Consider the following 17,941-nt stretch of genomic DNA (forward strand, 5'->3'; position numbering starts at 1 on the left):
CACGCGTGTGTGTGTGTGTATAATTCACCACCACCATGGTCTTGGATCACGTGTTGGATGAGTGTGTATTTACCTAGTTGTACCTAGTTGTATTTTACGGGAAGGGGAGCTATGCTCGTGGGGCCCGTCTTCATATCTCATTTTATCTAAACTATTTTTAAATTCATGTATTGATTTTGCACACACCACTTTCTCATCTAACTTGTTCCAACTGTCTATTGCTCTGTGAGGAAAGCTGTTCTTTTTAAAATCTCTTCTATAGCTGTCTTTTTTTATTTTCTTTCCGTGTCCTCTTGTATTTCTGTCATCCCATTTTATCAGATTCTCTCTATCAGTAATTTCTATGCCTTTCATGATTCTGTAAATAGCTATCAAATCTCCTCTCTCTCTTCTTTGCTCTAGTGTCTGTAGTTTAAGTTTTTGTAGTCTCTCTTCATATGATAGTTTTGAGAGTGTTGGTGCCAGTTTTGTAATTGCTCTTTGTATTCTTTCAAGTTTTTTTATACATTTTTTTGTACTTGGTGACCATATCGTTGCTGCATATTCCAATCTTGGTCTTATCAGGGTGATTAGGATTTTCCTCACCATTTCTTCATCCAGGTATGTAAATGCTACTTTGATTGTTCTTATTAAATTATAAGTTTCTCCAAAAATCTTATTTATATGTTTCTCAGGTGACATATTATTCATAACAATGACTCCCAGGTCCTTCTCATTTTCTACTTTTTTTATTCCTTCTTCTCCCAAATTATATGATCCTGTTATTCTGTTTTTGCTTTTTCCAAATTCCATTATACTACACTTTTTTGTATTGAACTCCATCTCCCACTTCCTACTCCATTCTTGTACTTTATTTAGATCTCTCTGTAGTGATTCACAATCTTCTTCAGTTTTCACTCTTTTCAGTAATTTTGCATCATCTGCAAAGAAGCTCATATAGCTTTCAATTCCTTCATCCATATCATTAATATATATAGCAAACATTATTGGGGCCAGAACTGTTCCCTGCGGGACACCGCTTATTACTTCATTCCATTTTGAGTGCTGATCTCTTATCACTACTCTCATTTTTCTTTCTTGCAAAAAGTCTTCCATCCAATTTAGCAATTTACCTTGTATTCCTCCTTCATATTCTAATTTCTTAAGCAACTTCTTATGTGGTACTTTGTCAAAAGCTTTTTTTAGGTCTAGAAATGCACAATCAGCCCATCCATCTCTTTCTTGTATTATATCTATTAGCCTTGAATAGAAACATATTAAATTGGTGACGCATGATCGTCCTTGTCTGAATCCAAATTGCCTTGGATTTAGTACGTTGTTTTTTTCCAAGTATTTTACCCATCTACTTTTGATAATTCTTTCACATATTTTTGCTATTGTACTTGTTAGAGAGACTGGTCTATAGTTGGTAGGTTCTTCTTTATTTCCTCCTTTATATATAGGTACTATATTTGCTTTTTTCCAATCTTCTGGAACTTTTCCTTCTTTTAAGGAACTGCTTATTATGCTATGTATTTTGTCTGCCAGTTCATTCCTGCATTCTTTCAGAATCCAGTTTGCTATTTCATCTGGCCCATGCGATTTTCTGACATCAAAATTACCCAAGTGTGTCAATATTTCATTCTTTGTTACTTCTATTTCTTCCATAGGGGGGACTTTTTCCTTCCACTCAATCTCTTCAGGTTGTATATTTTCCCTTGTAAACACTGATTTAAAATGTTTGTTCATAATTTCTGCCATTTCCATTTCCTCAGTGTATTCAACTCCTCCTTGTCTTAATTTCTCTAAGTCTTGTTTGTTTTTCAGTTTATTGTTTACAAATCTGTAGAATAGTTTTGGTTGATCTTTACACTTTTCTATAACATCTTTTTCATATTTTCTTTTTTCCTCTCTGCACTTTTGTACATATTCATTTCTATAACCAGTATATATTTTCCATTTTTCAGGTCTTCTGTCTTTTTTCCATCTGTTCCAGGCTTTGTCTCTTTTGTCCTTTAACTCCCTACAACTTTTGTTGTACCAGCATTTTACATATTCTTTTTCTTGTTTTTGTCTTGGGACATACTTTTCCACTCCTTTTTTGTAAATTTTTGTCAAAATATTCCATTTCTCTTCCACTGTTGTTTCTTCTTTGTATATTTCTTCCCAGTTTTCTTGTTGGAAGAATTCTCTTATTTTATCAAAGTTTGTTTTTTCATACATCATTCTTCCTTTTCTATATTGTTCATTTCTTTTCATATATTTTTCTTCATTAAGTTCCAGTTCAATCAATATGTGGTCACTTTTACCTATTGGTGTTTTATATTCAATCTTGTCCACTATTCTAGGTTCAGATGTAATTATTAAGTCTAGCCTCGATGGTTCTTCTTCATTTCTATACCTAGTGTTCTCTTGTATCCATTGTGTCATTGAATGGTCAGTAATCATCTCAAGTAGAGCATTTCCCCATGAGTCATCACCACTCTTTACTGTCATTTCTTCCCAGCAGATTTCTTTGCAATTAAAGTCGCCCATCATAACTATTCTTCCTCCGTCTTCCATTATTTTAGTTAATGCTATCTTTGTGTCCTCTAACATACTTTTATGTTCACTCTCCTCCCATGAGGCTGTTTTCGGAGGCACATAATTGATCACAAATTTTCTGCTCTTCTTATCTCGGTCTTCCACTTCTATCATAATCATCTCTACTGTATTCTTTCCATATATGACACCTTTCACGTTTATATCCTTCTTAGTCAGGAACATAACTCCACCCCCTTGTTTTTTCTCTCTGTTTCTAATCCAATAATTGTATGTATCATGTCCTACACTGTTGGGTGGTAGTGGGCCTTTTAATTTTGTTTCTACAATTCCCATTATGTCCGGTTCTTTTTCTTTCAAATAATCATTCAGTTCATTCAATCCTGTTATCAATCCATCTATATTTGTGTAAGACACTCTTAGTTTTCTGCCACTTCCATTGTATTCTCTGTTTCCCTTATGTTTTTCTTTAGTATGTCGAACTGCTTTATTTTCATGTTCACTACTCTCCAATAGAATCTCTCTTTCTCTGACTCCGTTCTTTCCTCGTTTTTTGCCTTAGCTTCAATTCTTTTCTGCTTTTCTGCCTCTCTTTCCTCCTTATTCATTTCTCTTTTTATCCATACCTTTTTATATTGATCATTTGTTGCTAGTTTCCCTGTCTTGGATAGAATTTTCTCTGCTGTTGTTTGTGACCTGAATTTAATCTTAATTGGTCTGGTCTTATCTGTACTATATTTTCCGAGTCTGAATTTTTCCTCAATTTCCTTTATAATTTCTGGTTCATCTTCCTGGACTAATTTTAAAACTGCTTACTCTTTCATTTTCCTCCTTGATTCTTGCAGTTCTATCTGGGTTATGTTTCTCTTCCATTCCTAATATAATTATACATTTCTTTTTGTCAGCTAATTCTCTTACTATATTCTCCTTCTGTCTCATCACTTTAATAACTGAGTCTTCATTATGTTCTTTCAATTGCTGTTTGACTATGTCAGTGAATGAAACCTTATTCCCTTCTTGAGTTATTCTCCAATTTTTAGCTTCTGTAGCTAGTTTCTCTCTGTTTTCATTACTATTCTTCTTCAATTTCTCATTCTCCTCCTTTACATTTCCTAACTGTCTTTTTAGGTCCTCTATTTCTTCAGTTAAGTTTCTGTTAGCCTTCTCTAGTTGTTCCAACCTTTCAATTCTTTTAAAAATGGAGTCTACGTTACCTAACTTACGCTCCAAGTCCTCGATCACCTTATCAACTCTCTCCTCTAGTCTTATCAGTCGGGGGGGGGGGGGTTGTGTCCCCCCCACCCTCTTTAAATCCCTGGAACATATTCTCGTCACTTTCTTCTGTATTGCTCCTCTCTATACTTCTAATCTTTACATTTTTATTAGACATTTGATCCTCGCTAAGTCTTTTGTTTACCTTCCGCTTGTCTGGCTGGTCAAAGTCTACTCCCTCCTCATTTCCTTCCATTTCCCTCAGTAATCCCTCCCCTTTTCCTCTTTCCCTACGTTCCCACTACTCCACGAGCAATTTCCCCCCCACCCTGCAAAAACACTAGGCACTTCTCTTTGCGTTGGGATCCACAGACTTCACTTTTCTTCAGAACGTCTTCTAAGCCGTCCATTCGTTGAAGTGTGTGTGTGTGTGTGTGTGTGTGTGTGTGTGTGTGTGTGTGTGTGTGTGTGTGTGTGTGTGTGTGTGTGTGTGTGTGTGTGTGTATTTACCTAGTTGTATTTACCTAGTTGTATTTTACGGGACGAGAGCTATGCTCGTAGTGACCCGCTTTTGTATCTCTCCGCATCCAGTTTGTTCTTAAAATCTTGTATAGTTTTGGCACTCACTGTTTCCCCGTTTAGTTTGTTCCAGACATCAATCACTCTGTGTGGGAAGCTATTCTTTTTCAAATCTCTTCTGTAACTGTCCTTCTTTAGCTTCTTCTCGTGCCCTTTTGTTTCTCTTTTGTCTCATTTTAATAAGTCATCTCTATCAAGAACTTCCATCCCTTTCATAATTATGTTCCAGTGTTGATAGATGTAATTTCTCCAATCTTTGTTCGTATGTAAAATTTGAGAGTGTAGGTGCAATTTTTGTTGCTGCTCTTTGAGGTTTTTTTTTTTTTATTATTTTTTTTTTTTTTTTTTTTTTTTTTTTTTTTTTTTTTTTTTTTACTAGGTGCCCATGGTGTTGCAGCATACTCCAATTTAGGTCTTATCTGTATAATTAATATTTTCTTTACCATTTCTTCATCCATGTAGTCGAAGGCCACTTTCATTGATCTTAATAGGTTAAAAGTCTCTCCAACTAGTTTATTGACATTTTTATCAGGTGTCAAGTCACTTGAGATAATTACTCCTAGGTCCCTTTCTGAGTCGACTATTTTGACTTCCTTAGTACCAATTTTATATTGACCCAATATTCTATTTTTGCTTTTTTCAAATTCCATTATACTACATTTCTTAATGTTAAAGTTCACTTCACACTTCAGACTCCATTTCCATATTTTGTCTAGGTCTTCTTGTAGTGATATGCAGTCTTCTTCTGTGCTTACTCTCTTAAGCAGTTTGGCATCATCAGCAAAGAAGCTCATGTAACACTTCACTCCCTCATCTATATCATTTACATATATGACAAACAAGGAGCCAATACAGAGCCCTGTGGGACGCCACTTATATCTCCCCAGTTCGAGTTCTTGTCTCTAAGTATCACTCATTTTTTCCCACTCAAGAAATCTTTCATCCATTCCAGTAGCTTACCTTGTATTCCTCCTATTATTTCAATTTTTCTTATTAGCTTTTTATGTGGTACTTTATCAAAAACCTTCTGCAACTCCAAGAAAGTGCAATCTGCCCAGCCATCTCTTTCTTGCATTATTTCTATTAATCTTGAGTAAAAACATATTAAGTTTGTGGTACACGATCTTCCACTTCTAAAGCCAATTTGTCTAGGGTTTAGTATCTTATTCTCTTCCAAGTGTTTGATCCATTTGTTCCTGATAACCTTTTCGCATATTTTTGTCACCGTGCTTGTAAGGGATACCGGTCTGAAGTTTGTAGGATTGTGTGTGTGTGTGTATTTACCTAGTTGTATTTACCTAGTTGTATTTTACGGGAAGGGGAGCTATGCTCGTGGGATCCCGTCTTCATATCTCATTTTATCTAAACTATTTTTAAATTCATGTATTGTTTATGCACACACCACTTTCTCATCTAACTTGTTCCAACTGTCTATTACTCTGTGAGGAAAGCTGTTCTTTTTCAAATCTCTTCTATAGCTGTCTTTTTTTATTTTCTTTCCGTGTCCTCTTGTATTTCTATCATCCCATTTTATCAGATTCTCTCTATCAGGAATTTCTATGCCTTTCATGATTCTGTAAATAGCTATCAAATCTCCTCTCTCTCTTCTTTGCTCTAGTGTCTGTAGTTCAAGTTTTTCTAGTCTCTCTTCATATGATAGTTTTGAGAGTGTTGGTGCCAATTTTGTAATTGCTCTTTGTATTCTTTCAAGTTTTTTTATACATTTTTTTTGTACTTGGTGACCATATCGTTGCTGCATATTCCAATCTTGGTCTTATCAGGGTGATTAGGATTTTCTTCACCATTTCTTGATCCAGGTATGTAAAGGCAACTTTGATTGTTCTTATTAAATTATAAGTTTCTCCAAAAATCTTATTTATATGTTTCTCAGGTGACATATTATTCATAACAATGACTCCCAGGTACTTCTCATTTTCTACTTTTTTTATTCCTTCTTCTCCCAAATTATATGATCCTGTTATTCTGTTTTTGCTTTTTCCAAATTCCATTATACTACACTTTTTTGTATTGAACTCCATCTCCCACTTCCTACTCCATTCCTGTACTTTATTTAGATCTCTCTGTAGTGATTCACAATCTTCTTCAGTTTTCACTCTTTTCAGTAGTTTTGCATCATCTGCAAAGAAGCTCATATAGCTTTCAATTCCTTCATCCATATCATTAATATATATAGCAAACATTATTGGGGCCAGAACTGTTCCCTGCGGAACACCGCTTATTACTTAATTCCATTTTGAGTGCTGGTCTCTTATCAAAACTCTCATTTTTCTTTCTTGCAAAAAGTCTTCCATCCAATTTAGTAGTTTGCCCTGTATTCCTCCTTCAGTTTCTAATTTCTTAAGCAACTTCTTATGTGGTACTTTGTCAAAAGCTTTCTTTAGGTCTAGAAATGCACAATCAGCTCATCCATCTCTTTCTTGTATTATATCTATTAGCCTTGAATAAAAACATATTAAATTGGTGACGCATGATCGTCCTTGTCTGAATCCAAATTGCCTTGGATTTAACACTTTGTTTTTTTTTCTCAATATTTTACCCATCTACTTTTGATAATTCTTTCACAAATTTTTGCTATTGTACTTGTTAGAGAGACTGGTCTATAGTTGGTAGGTTCTTCTTTATTTCCCCCTTTATATATAGGTACTATATTTGCTTTTTTCCAATCTTCTGGAACTTTTCCTTCTTTCAAGGAACTGTTTAGTATGCTATGTATTTTGTCTGCCAGTTCATTCCTGCATTCTTTCAGAATCCAGTTTGCTATTTCATCTGGTCCATGCGATTTTCTGACATCAAGATTACTCAAGTGTGTCAATATTTCATTCTTTGTTACTTCTATTTCTTCCATAGGGGGGACTTTCTCTTTCCATTCGTTCTCTTCAGGTTGTATGTTCTCCCTTGTAAACACTGATTTAAAATGTTTGTTCATAATTTCCGCCATTTCCATTTCCTCAGTGTATTCAACTCCCTCTTGTCTTAATTTCTCCAAGTCTTGTTTGTTTTTCAGTTTATTGTTTACAAATCTGTAGAATAGCTTTGGTTGATCTTTACACTTTTCTATGACATCTTTTTCATATTTTCTCTTTTCCTCTCTGCACGTTTGTACATATTCATTTCTATAACCGGTATATATTTTCCATTTTTCAGGTCTTCTGTCTTTTTTCCATCTGGTCCAGGCTTTGTCTCTTTTGTCTTTTAACTCCCTACAACTTTTGTTGTACCAGCATTTTACATATTCTTTTTCTTGTTTTTGTCTTGGGACATACTTTTCCACTCCTTTTTTGTAAATTTTTGTCAAAATATTCCATTTCTCTTCCACTGTTGTTTCTTCTTTGTATATTTCTTCCCAGTTTTCTAGTTGATAGAATTCTCTTATTTTATCAAAGTTTGTTTTTTCATACATCATTCTTCCTTTTCTATATTGTTCATTTCTTTTCATATATTTTTCTTCATTAAGTTCCAGTTCAATCAATATGTGGTCACTTTTACTTATTGGTGTTTTATATTCAATTTTGTCCACTATTCTAGGTTCAGATGTAATTATTAGGTCTAGTCTCGATGGCTCTTCTTCATTTCTATACCTAGTGTTCTCCTGTATCCATTGTGTCATTGTATGGTCAGTAACCATCTCAAGTAGAGCGTTTCCCCATGAGCCGTCTCCACCCTTTACTGTCATTTCTTCCCAGCAAATTTCTTTGCAATTAAAGTCGCCCATCATAACTATTCTTCCTCCCTCTTCCATTATCTTGTTTAATGCTATCTTTGTGTCCTCTAACATACTTTTATGTTCACTCTCTTCCCATGAGGCTGTTTTCGGGGGCACATAATTTATCACAAACTTTCTGCTCTTCTTATCTCTGTCTTCTACTTCCATCATTATCATCTCTACTGTATTCTTTCCATATGTGACACACTTCACGTTTATATCCTTCTTAGTCAGGAACATAACTCCACCCCCTTCCTTTTTCACTCTGTTTCTAATCCAATAATTATATGCATCATGTCCTACACTGTTGGGTGGTAGTGGACCTTTTAATTTTGTTTCTACAATTCCCATTATGTCTGGTTCTTTTTCCTTCAAATAATCATTCAGCTCATTCAATCCTGTTATTAATCCATCTATATTTGTGTAAGACACTCTTAGTTTTCTGCCACTTCCATTGTGTTCTGTTTCCCTTTTGTTTTTCTCTTGTATGTCGACTTTCTTTAGTTTCATATTCACTACTCTCCAATAGATTCTCTCTTTTTCTGACTCCGTTCTTTTCTCGTTTTTTTCCTTAGCTTCAAGTCTTTTCTGTTTTTCTTCCTCTCTTTCCTCTTTATTCATTTCCCTTTTTATCCATACCTTTTTATATTGTTCACTTGTTGCTAGTTTCCCTGTTTTGGATAAGATATTCTCTGCCGTCGTTTGTGACTTGAATTTAATCTTAATTGGTCTGGTCTTATCTGTGCTATACTTTCCGAGTCTAAATTTCTCTTCGATTTGCTTCATAATTTCTGGTTCATCTTCCTGAACTGATTCTAGTAATTGGCTTACTTTTTCATTTTCCTCTTTGATTCTTGTGGTTCTATCTGGGTTGTGTTTTTCTTCCATTCCTAATATAATTATACATTTCTTCTTGTCTGCTAAATCTCTTACTATATTCTCCTTTTGTCTCATCACTTTAATAACCGAGTCTTCAGTATGTTCTTTCAATTGCTGTTTGACTATGTCAGTGAATGAAACTTTATTGTCTTCTTGGGTTGCTTTCCAATTCTTAGCTTCTTTAGTTATGGCCTCTCTATTTTCTTTACTATTCCTCTTCAATTCCTCATTCTCCACCTTTACTTCTCTTAACTGTCTTTTTAGGTCTTCTATTTCATCAGTTAAGTTTTTGTTCGCCTTCTCTAGTTTTTCCAATTTTTCAAACCTCTCGGCGATTTTTGTCATCTTGCCAAACCTAACTTCCCAGTTGTCAGATATTTGTTGAAGTTTTTCCTCCAGTTTTGTCAGTCGGGGGAGGTTGGTATCCGCCGCCCTTTCATTAAATCCTTTGAAATTATCATCCTCACCTTCCATTGTACTGCTCTTATCTATGTTTCTGATCTTTACATTTTTATTAGACATTTCGTCGTCACTCAGCTGGTCGGGGGGTCGTTTTTTAATGTTTACATTTCGTCTGTCTGCCTGGGCCAAGTCTTCTCCTTCCTCATTTCCTTCCTTTTCCCTCAGCAATCCCTCCCCTTCTCCTCTTTCCCTACTTTCCCACTACCCCACGAGCAATTCCCCCCTGCAAATACAATAGGTACTTCCTTTGCTTTGGAATCCTCTATTTTTCACTTTTTCTTCAGAGCGTCCTCTACGCCGTCCGTTCACTGAAGTGTGTGTGTGTGTGTGTGTGTGTGTGTGTGTGTGTGTGTGTGTGTGTGTGTGTGTGTGTGTGTGTGTGTGTGTGTGTTTGTGTGTGTGTGTGTGTGTGTGTGAGAGAGAGAGAGAGAGAGAGAGAGAGAGAGAGAGAGAGAGAGAGAGAGAGAGAGAGAGAGAGAGAGAGAGAGAGAGAGAGGTAGAGAGAGAGAGGTTGACATCTTCTCTCCTGTGAAGTGACATTTTTTCCAGGTAATACTGTACTAGACTCGTATACAGCTACAGTAAAGTCTTGGGCCTGATTTTGGCACATGTTCTCCCATCATCTAAATAAAATCGTCTGGTATTACCCGGTACAAAAATCTAGAAAAAAAATTAATCACGGAAAGAGGAAAAGGACCGTCGTCAAATGTTAAATGGCAAAAATAGTAGTGATAACCATTTTATTTGAATAATCATGATCATCAAAATAAAGAACGATTTTGTTTAACTTTACTGGAATTTGTTATTCCCAATTTAACGTTTTCTCCATTTTCATCTTTACTTGAATGCACATAAAAAGAAGAAAAAAATAGGTACTCATTTGACGAAAATCATGGCCAGCAAAATAATTATTTTGTGAGTAACTTTACTGGAATTTGTTGTTCTCAATTTAACGTTATATCCCATTTTGGTCTTAACTTTAACGCGCATAATTTTTTCTTTAATAACGTCAATCCAATTAAAGCCCACCAATAGTTTTTGCAACAAAAATGTTGATTATGTGTAACCATTCCGGACTTAAAATATTGGTTTGTTTACATTTCTGACTTGTCCTTGCTCCCAGGATTTGCTTGTGACTTCCACTTATTCATGCTTTCCGATAAAAACAAAGATGACATATCTTTCCGTGGTAAGTGTTTCAAAGATTAGGCTCCTTGCCTCACCATGTGTTTCGGAATAAATGCGAAAAACGTTCCCATGAGAGAGGAACGAGGTTGTTAAATATGGCACGTGAATCCCGTAGACTTAAAAATAGCCATCTTCTCTTCTTTGTAATTATATGTCTTAACATCTGAATCACGACATCATCCAAAGATAGCATGTATAGGAAACAGTATCTATATATTCTATGATTTCATTAAATTTAAGAAATGTAACAGATCAAACACAAAGGAGACGCGATAGATCAATTGGTAGAACAGCGGGCTGGTGACTAGAAGATCGCCGGTTCAAAGCCCGTTTTGGCCCGATTTCTCAAGTACTGGCCGATTAAAATTACACGCATATTGTTCATGTAATGCAACTTCACAGATTGATGAGTACCTGTAGAAGTGCAGTGAACTACGTAGCCCTTACAGGACTGCGACTGTAAAACGAAGTATACTAAAAAAATTAAAATAAGAAAATAAAATAAATAAAATTATAATAATAATAATAATCTGAACTTGGTCGTCCCTCGGCATACGAGATGGAAACACGCTATTTGAATTACATGACCAATGATAAAAGTGCTTGTTATCTCGAGTGTCACTGGCTGGAAACACGCAGCCCCACAGTGGCCGGCAACGGTCCTTGGCCCCTCCCATACATCTCCCTGGGAAGAATTTTTGGAATGATGCCTCTGCGTTGTAAGACTTTCTATGTCACCGACTGAAAGTTGTAGTAGAAGGGGAGCAGTCGCCTATTGTCACTTTTCTTTATGTGAGAAAATGGAGGAAGTACAATTAAAGTTCATAGTTTTTTTGGTTCTGGTCCAGAGACCAAGTGCTAGCTCCTCCGGGCTTCACCTCCAGATGGAGATGAGTGTTGACGGGGTTTGCAAATAAGCATCAGGGAAATTATTCTCTGTCGCCCATCTTGCAGGACCGTCACTAGTAGGTACCCACCATTTGGTCTCCCTAGCTTATTAAACTACACATATATATATGTGTATATATATGTATATATATATATATATATATATATATAATATATATTATATATATATGTGTGTGTGTGTGTGTGTGTGTGTGTGTGTGTGTGTGTGTGTGTGTGTGTGTGTGTGTGTGTGTGTGTGTGTGTGTGTGTGTGTGTGTGTATTATATACATATATATATATATATATATATATATATATATATATATATATATATATATATATAATTTTTTTCTTTTCTTTTTTTAGGAAAACGTTCTTTTGAAACAACGTGGAAGCAGCAGCATCCGTGTCATTGACTTCGGGTCTTCGTGTTACGTACAGCAACGGATCTACACGTACATACAAAGCCGCTTCTACCGTTCACCAGAGGTCATCTTGGGCTTACCCTATGGGCTCCCCATCGACATGTGGAGTCTTGGTAAGCCAATAACCAGTTGTTATCTAATGATAGAAACTGTCATGATGATTCGAGGAAGGAGAGATGTGGGAAAATTTAAATTTCCACTGGCAAAGCTGGGTCTGCAGGCTGGATAACTGCTATCTGGTTGACTGTCCCATCGATTAGTCACATTTTTTCAGACTGAACATTTGTCTTGTTTAAGGTTGTTTCATATCATTCATAATCGTACATAACTAGAACAAGAGTTGTAAAGGTCGGATTTTTTTATTAACCCCCACTCTTTATAACAATATATATTCTTTGCTGTTAGACAAGAGAATTCAGATTACATTATTTCCCCTTGCTATAGTCTTATCTTCCGTTGTAATAAATCACAACACAGGTTGTATACTGGCTGAGCTTTACACTGGGTATCCCCTGTTCCCCGGAGAAAACGAAGTGGAGCAGTTGGCCTGCATCATGGAAGGCCTGGGAATGCCGCCTCAGCACCTCCTTATCACCGCGTCCAGAAGGCGTCTTTTCTTTGGTGAGAAAACCCCAACATTTTTTTCACCAATTAATGTTAGAGTAGTTCTTTATAATCACTTTCTTCTATTTGTATATACTAACCGAGTGACTTTGTCGTTTTTCCCCTTCTGATCTGTAATTTACCTCTGTGGCTTCTTCAGTAGCTGTTCTTAGAAAAAATATATTTTGCAGTTTACATCTATTTATTCTTAAGTACATAAGAATTGTTCCTGTATCATATATATATTAAGACGAAAGTGTTTGTAACATCCTATAAAAATACCTTTCCAGCTCAAATAAAATTATGGCTCATCAAACTAAGTCTGTATCACCCCAGTATACCATGTAATTCATTTGGCCCTTGGAAAAAGAGAAGGGATAAGAGGCTTCGATTTTTTAACTCTTATTTCACTGATGGAAATTCCACAAAGGCCCTTACTATAGGGCATTTTCTTTTGTAACTGGTGTCATCAACCGTTGACACTGGGGACCATATATATATATATATATATATATATATATATATATAGATAGATAGATAGATAGATAGATAGATAGATAGATAGATATATATATATATTGTATATATATATATGTATATATATATGTATATATATATGTATATATGTATATATATATATATATATACATATATATATGTATATATATACATATATATATATATATACATATATACAATGTATATATATATACATATATACATATATATATACATATATATACATATATATACATATATATATATATATATATATATATATATATATATATTATATATATATATATATATATATATATATATATATATGCTTTTTGTTTTTAAGGGGTTTTATTTTTCTCATGTTCATATTAAAAATATTCCTGGCAGATTCCAAGGGCAACCCACGTTGTGTAACTAACAGCAAGGGCAAGAAACGTCGACCAGGTTCCCGAGACCTCAATGATATCCTCAAGTGTTCTGACCCTCATTTTGTGAGCTTCATTAACAGATGTCTAGAGTATGTGGCGTTTTATTTCGTTTTTGTATAACTTTTACAGTTATATGACGAAATCTGCTAAACTTTTCTTGCATATTTAAAATAGCAGAGGTGTTTCTTTATAACCAGAATTATATATAAAGTGTAAAAAATGAAACCTCTCTTGTAGTGCTAAAGACAACGTAATTTCAGAACTAGAATTAAATTGTGATGAGTAGTCATCAAGGTGTAACTGAATGTTGATAATCAAAATCTGAAATATGACTGTTATCATTCCTATCAGTATTAGATTATGATCTCTTTGTACAGCTGGGACCCAATGACGCGCATGACTCCAGATGAAGCATTGCAGCACGACTGGCTCCTGTCCACTGTCAATGCCTCTACTTCGACTACTTTATCGTCATCGTCCTCTACCAACACCACAACATCAACCTCTTCTTCCACAGCCAAAGACACCAAGAGCTTGACTAATGGCCAGACTGGAAGTAGTAGAAGACAGGGACCCATCAATCAAGATTCTGTAGATGATGATAACTATTCTCTTTACAAGGTAACCTTTATTAAGCCATTATATAAATAGGTTTCATAAAGGTGATGGAATATACACTGTATTAAAGTTGTAATCTCCCACTACTGTGTGGTTAACAACTCATGCATGTGACTCACCCATATAGTGGCATCTACACCATATAGTCTGCATTTACCTAGTTGTACCTAGTTGTATCTTACGGGAAAGGGGGCCTATGCTTGTGGTGTTCCGTCTTTGTATCTCCCAGTGTCTAGTTTGCTCTTAAATTTGTGTATGGTTTTTGCTCACACTACTGTTTCATCCAGACTTCCACCGCTCTGTGTGGAAAGCTGTTTTTTTTTCAGGTTTCTTCTATAACTGTCCATTTTGAGTTTCTTTTCATGTCCCCTTGTATTTCTCTTATCCCAATTTGGTAAGTCCTCTCTATCAAAGACTTCCATGCCTTTCGTGATTCTGTAGATGGTCAGCAGGTCACATCTTTCTCTTTGTTCCAGAGTTGGTACATTCAGTTTTGACAATCTTCATATGACAGGTCTAAAAGTGTTGGGGCCATCTTCATAGTTGTTCTCTGGATTCTTTCAATCTTTTTTTTATATTCTTGGTACTAGGTGACCATAGTGTCATAGCATACTCCAGTCTAGGCCTTAGTGTGACTAGAATTTCTTTTACCATTTCTTTGTCCAAATAAGTAAAAGCCACCTTTATTGGTCTTAGCAAGTTGTAGGATTCTCCAACAATTTTGTTTACCTGTTTATCAGGGGACATGTCGTTTGTGATGATTACTGTCAGGTCTTTTTCTGATTCCACTTTACTTTCTTTGTTCCAATTTTATATTGTCCTAATATTCTTTTTTTTCCGAAATCCATTATGCTACATTTCTTGATGTTGAAGTCTACTTCTCACTTCTGACTCCATTTCCAAACTTTGTTCAGGTCTCTCTGCAGTGATTCACAACCCGTTTCAGTATTCACTTTCCTCAGCAATTTGGTGTCATCTGCAAATAAGCTCATGTAACACTCTTCATCTTCATCCATGTCATTAACATAAATAGTGAACATTATTGGAGCCAATATTGATCCCTGTGGAACTCCACTGACCACCTCCTCCCAACCTGAACACTTTTCTCTGAGCACTACTCTCATTTTCCTTCCATGCAAAAAATCCTCCATCCAATTTAGTCATTTACCTTGTATTTGTCCTATGTTTTCCAGATTTTTTAATAATTTTTTTATGTGGCACTTTGTCAAAGGCTTTTTGTAAGTCTAGGAAAGCACAATCAGCCCATCTGTCCCTTTCTTGTATTATATCTATTAGTCTTGATTTACAAAGGATTTGCAAAGGCGGAGCATGCCGACAGGAGACCTTTTGATCCATATCTAGGTCGGATGCAAAAAAAAAATCATATTAATAATAAAACAATAAATAAAAACTATAATAATGTAAATAACAAATAAAATACATAAATAAATGCATAGGTATAGTTAGATAGTAAACAAACAGGTAAATAGTAAATAATAATGAATTGACATATAACTAATAATAAATGAAAATCAGACAGACAAATGATAACAAAACAAAAACAAATAGAAACATATTAAGTTTGTGGTACATGATTTTCCCTGTCTGAATCCAAATTGTCTCAGATTATATTGTTTTCTTCCAGATGCTTCATCCATCTATTCTTAATAACCTTTCCACGTATTTTGGCCACAGTGCTTGTAAGGGAAACTGGTCTATAATTTGTTGAATCTTCTTTGTTTCCTCCTTTATATATTGGTATTTTTCCAGTCATTTGGCATTTTTCCTTCTTTGAGTGAGCAGCTTATCATATTATATATTTTGCCGATAAATTCTTCTTTACATTCTTTTAGTATCCAGTTTGCTATTCCATCTGGGCCATGTGATTTTCTGACATCAAGGTTCATTAATTGATCTATTATTTCTTTTCATGTTATTTCTATTTTCCTCATGGCGGGGATCACACTTTGTTCCCTTCATCCCAATGCTGTATTCTTTCTCTAGTGAAAACAGACTTGAAGTGATTGTTCATGACTTTAGCCATTTCTAAATCTTCTGTGTACTCTACATTTCCATGATGTAGTTTCACCATTTGCTGTATATTTTTTAGTTTACCATTCACATATATATAGAATAGCTTAGGTTGCTCTTTACATTTTTCTTATATGTCTTTTTTCATAGTTTCTTTTTTTTCTCTGTGCACTTTTACATATTCACTTTTTTGGTTGATGTATATTTGCCATTTTCCAGGGTTTTTTTTTTAATCTTTTTTCATTTTTTTTTCCAAGCTTTATCTCTTCTATCGCCTCACTGCATCTTCTATTGAACCAGCACTTATAATACACCTTTTCCTGTTTTTGTCTTGGTGCACATTTATCCACTACTTCATTATAGATTTCCATCAAAATCATCCATTTCTCTTCCACTTTTGTCTCTTTATTGTAGTTTTTCCCAATTTGCATTTTGAAAGAATTTCTTAAGTTTTCAAAAGTCTGTTTTGTTGTACATCAGTCTTCCTTTTCTGTATTTCTCATTTCTCCTTTAGTTCAAATTCTATTAATATGTGATCACACTTCCCAAATGGTGTCTTGTATTCAAATTTATCCACAATTTCAGGTTCCGTTGTAAATATCAAATCTAGTCTTGTTGGTTCTTCATAACTTCTACATCTGGCATTTCCTTTTACCCATTGTGTATGTTCTATAGTCAATACATTTCCCCATAGATCCTCTCCACCTTCCACTGTCATCTCTTCCCAACAGATTTCTTTGCAGTTAAAGTCTCCCATAAGTACCATGTTACCTCCATCCTTCAGTATCTCACTTAATGAATGCTTTGTGTCTTCTAATATTTCTGAATGCTCACCCTATTTCCAAAAGCCCATTTTTGGGGGCACATAAATCACTACAAACTTTCCACTTTTCATGTCTCTATTTTCAATTTTTATCATGATTATTTCCACATTGTTTATACCCTTCACTGCATTAAAAATTTTCATGACTCCTCCACCCTGTTTCCCATCTCTAGTTTTGATCAAATGATTATATAATCCATGTCCAATACTGGAAGCTCACTGGCTGAGCGGGTTAGGGCAAAGTAAGCAAGAGGAAGTCTCGCTCTGTTGCAAGCATGTGGATCACGTGTGTGGTGGGTGATGGATACACTTGCTGCGAAGGTCGAGGTGAGGGCGGTTCGAATCCTGCCACCAGCGAAGTTGAACCAAGGGCATGGTTCATTAAATTCCATGCTACAAAGCCCTCTGTGAGGGGCACCGTCCTAGCCTCCCGATAGGGGGGGGAAGTGTGTGACATTAAACCATATCATGTCCAACACTATTTGGTGGTAATGGACCCTTAATTTTGTCTCCACAATTCCCATTATGTCTGGTTTCTCTTCTGACAGTTAATTATTTAGTTCACTTAATCCTGACATCAATCCTTCTATGTTTTTATAAGCCACTTTTATCTATTTATTCATTTTTTGTTTCCTGTTCCTTTTATTTTGCTTACCCGCGCATACCATTTCCTCAGCCTCATGTCTAAGACTCTCCAATAGAGCTTCTTTCAGCCTCCATTCTCTTCGTGTTTTTTTTTTTTTTTTTAGCTTCATCTCTGTGTCTTCTTTCTTTCCCTTTCCTCAAGATTCATTTATTTTAATCCATATATTGTTGTAGTATTCACTCTGCTAACTTTCCTGATTTTCCCAGTATGTCTTCTACTACCATTTGTGACCTTAATTTTATCTTTAGTGGTCAATTTCTTTCTTTTGAATATTGTCCCATTCTTTTTCTACTTCTTGGTCTCCATCTTGTACTTTTTAGAATTGTTTTTGCTATTTCTTTTTCTGTCGTTTCCCTCAAGTACCTAACCATGCCATGTTTTTCATTTAGCCTATGTACACTTTTTTATCCACT

The 17,941-nt window shown here is 35.2% G+C and overlaps 1 protein-coding gene across 2 annotated transcripts in view; it reads left to right on the forward strand.

Annotated features, from left to right (window-relative positions):
* LOC143018156 (uncharacterized) overlaps positions 1-17,941 on the forward strand; it is a 285,772-nt gene that overhangs the window by 265,856 nt on the left and 1,975 nt on the right. For both annotated transcript variants that reach the window (XM_076173300.1, XM_076173299.1), the window contains 4 exons: positions 11,820-11,991; positions 12,356-12,499; positions 13,370-13,499; positions 13,788-14,031. In XM_076173300.1, the coding sequence (XP_076029415.1) occupies positions 11,820-11,991; positions 12,356-12,499; positions 13,370-13,499; positions 13,788-14,031 (690 nt within the window). The remainder of the gene's footprint in view (positions 1-11,819; positions 11,992-12,355; positions 12,500-13,369; positions 13,500-13,787; positions 14,032-17,941) is intronic.

Source organism: Oratosquilla oratoria, chromosome 34, assembly GCF_046742065.1.
Source record: "Oratosquilla oratoria isolate Oo_2021 chromosome 34, ASM4674206v1, whole genome shotgun sequence".
NCBI classification, from domain to species: Eukaryota; Metazoa; Arthropoda; class Malacostraca; order Stomatopoda; family Squillidae; genus Oratosquilla; species Oratosquilla oratoria.